This window comes from Etheostoma spectabile, chromosome 4 (genome assembly GCF_008692095.1).
Source record: "Etheostoma spectabile isolate EspeVRDwgs_2016 chromosome 4, UIUC_Espe_1.0, whole genome shotgun sequence".
NCBI classification, from domain to species: domain Eukaryota; kingdom Metazoa; phylum Chordata; class Actinopteri; order Perciformes; family Percidae; genus Etheostoma; species Etheostoma spectabile.
In genome coordinates this window covers 22,645,252-22,650,868 of record NC_045736.1, presented here as the reverse complement: position 1 = coordinate 22,650,868, position 5,617 = coordinate 22,645,252, and the positions used below count along the sequence as shown (strand labels likewise).

The window sequence follows — 5,617 nt, the reverse complement described above, 5'->3', positions numbered from 1 at the left end:
ACTGGTTAAGGGTAAGGTCAATCTTTTCAATCACTCCTGAGGAGTTATTCCAATCCTGTGGAAGAGCTTCAATCAATAGCTCATTATTGTGCTTCTTCACGCAGCAGTAAGGGCAAAGAAAATGGAAGGATCAGCCTCCTAATGAACTTTGCTCTGCTGTGCAGTGAGATCACATGCTTACAGGTGTGTTCCCTAAGAAAACTAGGTTTGTAAGAAAATAAAACCTGAAAAATGCTCTTTAAAGTGCCAGAAAACGTTATATTTCTGAAACATCATACTATGATTAACTCAACATAATATAAATGATCATCTTTATCTTATACTACATTGAAGCTACAACCTAAAATAATTGTGGTTATGACTTACTTCTGGCCTGTCATTTTAGACAATAGTATATAGTGTTGTTTTTTTCAAAGTAAAAATTCCCATCATTATATCAAGTTATGAAATAAATAAAGTTTGATTGGTAATAATTAAATGTATGATCACTGCCAGCACTCTCAGCCTGAGGTGAAGATGAAGAAATAATCTTTCTTGTTAACATCCCAAGAAAGACTTTGAGTGGACAGGGCACATAAACACACCATTGTGTTTGCAGAAACAAAATTGTAGTTAATGTACTTAAATAATGTATTATCAAACAAGGTTACAGAGTATTTGCATTGTTGTGCAACACACTACAACCTCGGAGATCTAGTGAAACTGAGTGTCTGCACGACGTCTTTTTTTTAGTTTTTGTGTGATCTCACTGAGTAGTAATGAATGAGGCTTTGTGGATTTAAAAACTTTACCAATCACAATTTTGATATTTTCTTGAAATGACAATGTAGAATTGAAATAATGTACATGCATATCTGGCGGACTGCAAAACTTTGTAGGAAGTGAGTAGCAAAAAGTGGAACAGCACTGCCACCATGTGAAATCTCAGTGTGGAAACAGCTTTCCATTCAATTATCACAACAATGACCGTGAGAGGCAATCATTTAGTTCTTAGCTTGATTTTATTCAAATTCATTCAATGTCATGTGCTGGGACATTCACCAGTAATGTTTGTAGTAAGGCTTTTACAAAACAAATCTGGTTTCAACAGAATTTCTATCATGAAGGCAAGTGAAGGCAAAACTGAGTATGGAAAATTTTGAATAAAAAAAATAAGCCAGTAGCCAATCTGTTCAAAGGGAAACTGTAAACATGTATGTCAGGTTCTTTGCTGAGATTTAACACTTTATGTTGTCTCTTGTGTGTTCAAGGCCATGTTTACCTTCAGAAACTCTTGATAAGTGATTTTAAACAGAAAGTCTTACTCTTAAGAAGAGTATGAAAAGCTGCCTGGGATCAGTGGTAGCAGTCAGTGTAACAATATATTTATTCTTATGGAACCTGCTTAATAGTATTGCAAAGCATCATGAATGGGTGCAGATTTTGATAAAATTCAAGAGTTTCTGAAGGGGAAGATGACTGGCTCTCCTTTTTAATACACTCTCCTGGAACTGGTTGATAAGACTGTGGACTTGGTAACAGTACCGCCATAACCACCAGACAAGCTGCTGCCACCATAGCCAAATCCACCGCTGGAGCTGGAGCTGGAGTATCCTGGAGCAGAAAAAAACGTGTCATCATTCATTCATCCATCTGTCAGTGTGGTCTGTTGGTTCAGGTATCACTATGTTGATTTATAAAATCTGTAACTTACCACCACCTCCAGAGGACTGCTGCACGTGGATGGTTGCACTTGCGCCTCCGCTGGACAGTCTAATGATGGATTAATGACATGTTAGTGCCCAATTCAGAGTTGAAGTAACTGCTGCAGTCATGAAACTTCATTAAATATGTATGTTTATCGCACCTGGACTCCTCTCCTTCTAGCAGTTTCCTGTAGGTGGCGATTTCGATGTCCAGGGCCAGCTTGACATTCATCAGTTCCTGGTATTCGCGCACCTGGCGGGTCATGTCCTGCTTGGCTCTCTGCAGAGCATCCTCCAGGTCCTTAATGCGGAGCCTGGCGTCCTTCACTGCCAGCTCACCACGCTCCTCAGCCTCTGCAATCTGAGCCTCCAGGCTGGCCCTCTGTGGAAAATGATGTCACAGATGGTTTAACAATTGCAAATCCTCTTAAACAATGAAGTGTGTTAATAATAAGGCATCCTCCATGAGAAGGTCTCGTAATATACCTGTCCCTTGACGGCCTCAATCTCATTCTGAAGACGGGAGATCATGCGATTCAGCTCAGAAATCTCAGCCTTGGTTGTGCGCAGGTCGTCACCATACTGTCCGGCAGTGCTCTGCATCTCCTCATACTATTATGAAAATACATCAAGGTGTATCAAAAAGATGATCCAGAAGGTTGAGAGAGGTGTTGCAAGTGTATATTAAAGACATGGGATGAACCTTAACTTTGTCTTTTACTCACCTTCTGTTTGTACCAGGTCTCTGCTTCAGCCTTGCTGCGGTTGGCAATGTCTTCATACTGAGCACGGACTTCAGCCACAATAGAATCCATGTCCAGGTTACGGCTGTTGTCCATCTCCACGACGACGGAGGTGTCCTTGATCTGGCTCTGCAGCTCAAGAAGCTCCTACAGAACCAGTAGTTGTTGTAAAACAATTAAGTCTTGACATTTTTGATTAACACAATAAGTGAATGATTATCACCTTTAACTCAAATGGTTATCATAGTATTATGAAGTATTAGATATTATAGATGCATACCGTCTCATAGACGGCCCTGAGGAAGTTGATCTCATCCTGAAGAGCATCAGCCTTGGCCTCCAGCTCCACCTTGTTCATGTAGGCAGCATCAACGTCCTGATGAAAATCAAGATAAATGTTAGAACTGGCCAGATTTGATCAAAACCTAAGATTAAAAAACAATCATTGCCATCTTGATGTATTTGCACCTTCTTCAGGAGCACAAACTCGTTCTCTGCAGCAGCACGTTTGTTGATTTCATCTTCATACCTGTTGGAACACAAGTCCACTCTTTAGTAAATCTGCTTCATTTTGAATATCTTCTCATATCAAGGCATATTTTATAATTAGTGTTTATGTCCTGCAAGCACTTACTTCTTCTTGAAGTCCTCAACCAGGCCCTGCATGTTCCTCAGCTCTCCCTCCAGCTTGCCCTTCTCATTGCCCAGCCCATCGAGCTGTCTGCGCAGGTTGGCAATGTAAGCCTCAAACATGGCATCAATGTTGGAGCGGGTGGTGGTCTGGTCTTGCAGGAGGCTCCATTTGGTCTCCAGCATCTTGTTCTGCTGCTCCAGGAAACGGACCTGTGGAGACACAAAACCAGGGATAATTGTCAGATGTCTCCTCAAAAAACCTTATTTACTTATAATAGCTTATTAATTTGGTTTGGCTGATGCTTTAATTGACTATTCAAATTAATTTAATTGTTTCTGGGCTCTATCATTTTTCAAATAATTTCATAATATTTAATGGGAGCCATTGTACAAAAAGGTTGCCATTGTGGTATCGGGTTGTAAAAGGCCTCACCATTATCTGCAGGACTGTAGATAGCTAGATATTTGAATTGCCACACCCTATTCATGATGGCATATCTTTCCATCTTTGCTGTTCAAGCTATTTAAATACCTAAAGGTATTGTAGAGATAGATACAAGCTGTGGAGACACAAAACCAGCAATAATTTCCAGGTGTTTCAAAAAGCAATTTCTTTATATATTAGTTTATATTTATATTATCTGTGTATCAAATTTGGTTTGGTTGGTGCTTTAATTGACTATTTGAAGCTCTGTCTGAATTGTTTTTGTACATAAGATGGTCACACAGAGCATGCAGGAACTAACCTTACTAACTGTTACTGTTCTATATTTTTAAGTTAAGTTTCTGGTCATTTCTTTTCTAATACAGGTTGCAGGAGCAACTTGAGCTGTAAGGACTAAATGTATCCCAGGAAGAGCATGCAGGTGGTCAGTACTAAGATAACAAGGCCTGCAGTAAATTGTACATAAGACAGTCACACAAAGCGTGCAGGAACTAACCTTGTCGATGAAGGAGGCGAAGCGGTTGTTGAGGGTCTTGATCTGATCCTTCTCCTGAGTGCGGACAACCTGGATGGTGGGGTCGATTTCCAGGTTCAGGGGGGTCAGCAGGCTCTGGTTGACTTGGACAGCTGTGATCTGTGGAGCGATGAAGCCACCTCCTGTTTGGCTACAAGTAAAGCCATAACTACCAGAACCACCACCAAATCCACCACCCATTGAAGACATACTAAAACCAAGACCACCAGCTCCCGCTCCAGCACCATAACTGGATCTTTTTACGGAGTAGCTGCTAACTGGTGCAAAGGACTTCCGGGTGCTGCTACTAGAGCTGACTGAGTATGCCTTCCTCATGTTTGTAGTGGTAAATGTTATCAACGCTCTGAGAAGAGGAGAAGAGGAGATGAGCAGTCTTCAAAAGGAGAGCCGAGTCCCTCTGAATGTCGGACTGTAGACTCAGCCGGCTTTTATGTCTGTGCCGAGGGAGTGGGAGGATCCTCTTCAGCCACTTCAACCTGTACTCTTACTTTTGCTGTCCACCCTCCTCTCCACCTCAGCCCATTTGCCTCAGGCTATGAATGACAGGAGTGGCCAGTCCTGTAAAACAGGGAGGGGGGGATTGTCAGAAGATAAGCCTTGACAAACCCTGCCCCAGGACAGGCTGAAGGAGAAGAACAGGTTGCAGGTGAAGAGAGTTAGAGGTAAAGAAATGGAGTAAAAATGTGATTATGTAAGTTAAAAGAGCCTCTTTGCGTGTGAAACTCCTGTAGCCTGATTAGTGGTTACAGCAGTGAAATTATTATTGGATTCAAGCTGTGGATGAGTAAGAGGCAAAAAAATACACGTGTATCAAAATCCCCTTTTTAGAATAAATAAATATTGTAACCTAAGCCAGCATTAGTACCTTTCCACAACCAAACAAAGTCCTTATTTGGTGCACTCAATTAGTTTTACAGTACGCTTGAACATAAACCATGTTAGAACATACTGTATAATGCACATGAAGTATTCAAAGTGTTAAGGTTTTGGTTTTTATTCTGTTTCTTTGTTCTGTTATCTGTTATTTCCCCGTGTTTCCTCCCTGGTCTTGTGTTGTTGTTCCTGTCTTGTGTTCCCCCTGAGTGTCTGTATGTTCTGTTTCCTGTTTTATTTTGAAGTTTGGGTCCCTGTCTTGTCTAGTCTTTAGTTTTACTTCCTGTGTTTTCCCGCTCCTGTGATTACCTGGTGTTTTCCACCGGTTTCCCAGGCCTCTTGTCACCTGCCTTTCGTTACCTTGTTACCCTGTGTATTTTTTGTCTGTGATCCCCCTTGTTTCTTGTCAGATTTTTTTTTTGTCTTGCTCTGTGTATTCTGTTGGAGTTTTCCACATTTGTTCCTGTGGCCTGTGTTTCACTGTGAGTTTTTCCCTGCCTTTGTACTCCTGTTTTGTCTTGCCTTTTTCCCCTGGACCTTTTTGGATTTTGGACTTTGTTTTTGCATTTGTTGGATTGTGTGTTGGTGTGGACTTTCTGTTTTCGTTTTGTGAAATTAAAACCTTGTGAAACTCTCTCCTGCCTGCCTGCCTGTCTCTGCATTTGGGTCCCCCCTTCCCTACACGTAACACAACGTTCCTGTT

The 5,617-nt window shown here is 41.3% G+C and overlaps 1 protein-coding gene across 1 annotated transcript; it reads right to left on the bottom strand.

The window, feature by feature from the left end:
• Positions 1–1,206: 1,206 nt before the first annotated feature.
• On the bottom strand, positions 1,207–4,356 carry LOC116687848 (keratin, type II cytoskeletal 8). Its single transcript, XM_032513523.1, has 9 exons — positions 4,003–4,356; positions 3,063–3,271; positions 2,897–2,957; positions 2,709–2,804; positions 2,411–2,575; positions 2,172–2,297; positions 1,847–2,067; positions 1,694–1,752; positions 1,207–1,593 (listed from the first exon to the last, which is right to left on the bottom strand). Exons 1-9 carry the CDS (start codon positions 4,354–4,356, stop codon positions 1,472–1,474), a joined length of 1,413 nt encoding a protein of 470 aa, XP_032369414.1. The 3' UTR covers positions 1,207–1,471.
• Positions 4,357–5,617: the final 1,261 nt, after the last annotated feature.

What these genes read in the sequence shown, in the direction of transcription:
- LOC116687848 (XM_032513523.1), bottom strand. Translation starts at nt 4,356, where the DNA reads ATGAGGAAGGCATACTCAGTCAGCTCTAGTAGCAGCACCCGGAAGTCC. An exon ending in TCAGGGCCGTCTATGAGACG is followed by an intron (nt 2,576 to 2,708) that starts GTATGCATCTAT and finishes CTGGTTCTGTAG; the next exon opens with GAGCTTCTTGAGCTGCAGAG. An exon ending in GCAGTCCTCTGGAGGTGGTG is followed by an intron (nt 1,594 to 1,693) that starts GTAAGTTACAGA and finishes TTTCTGCTCCAG; the next exon opens with GATACTCCAGCTCCAGCTCC.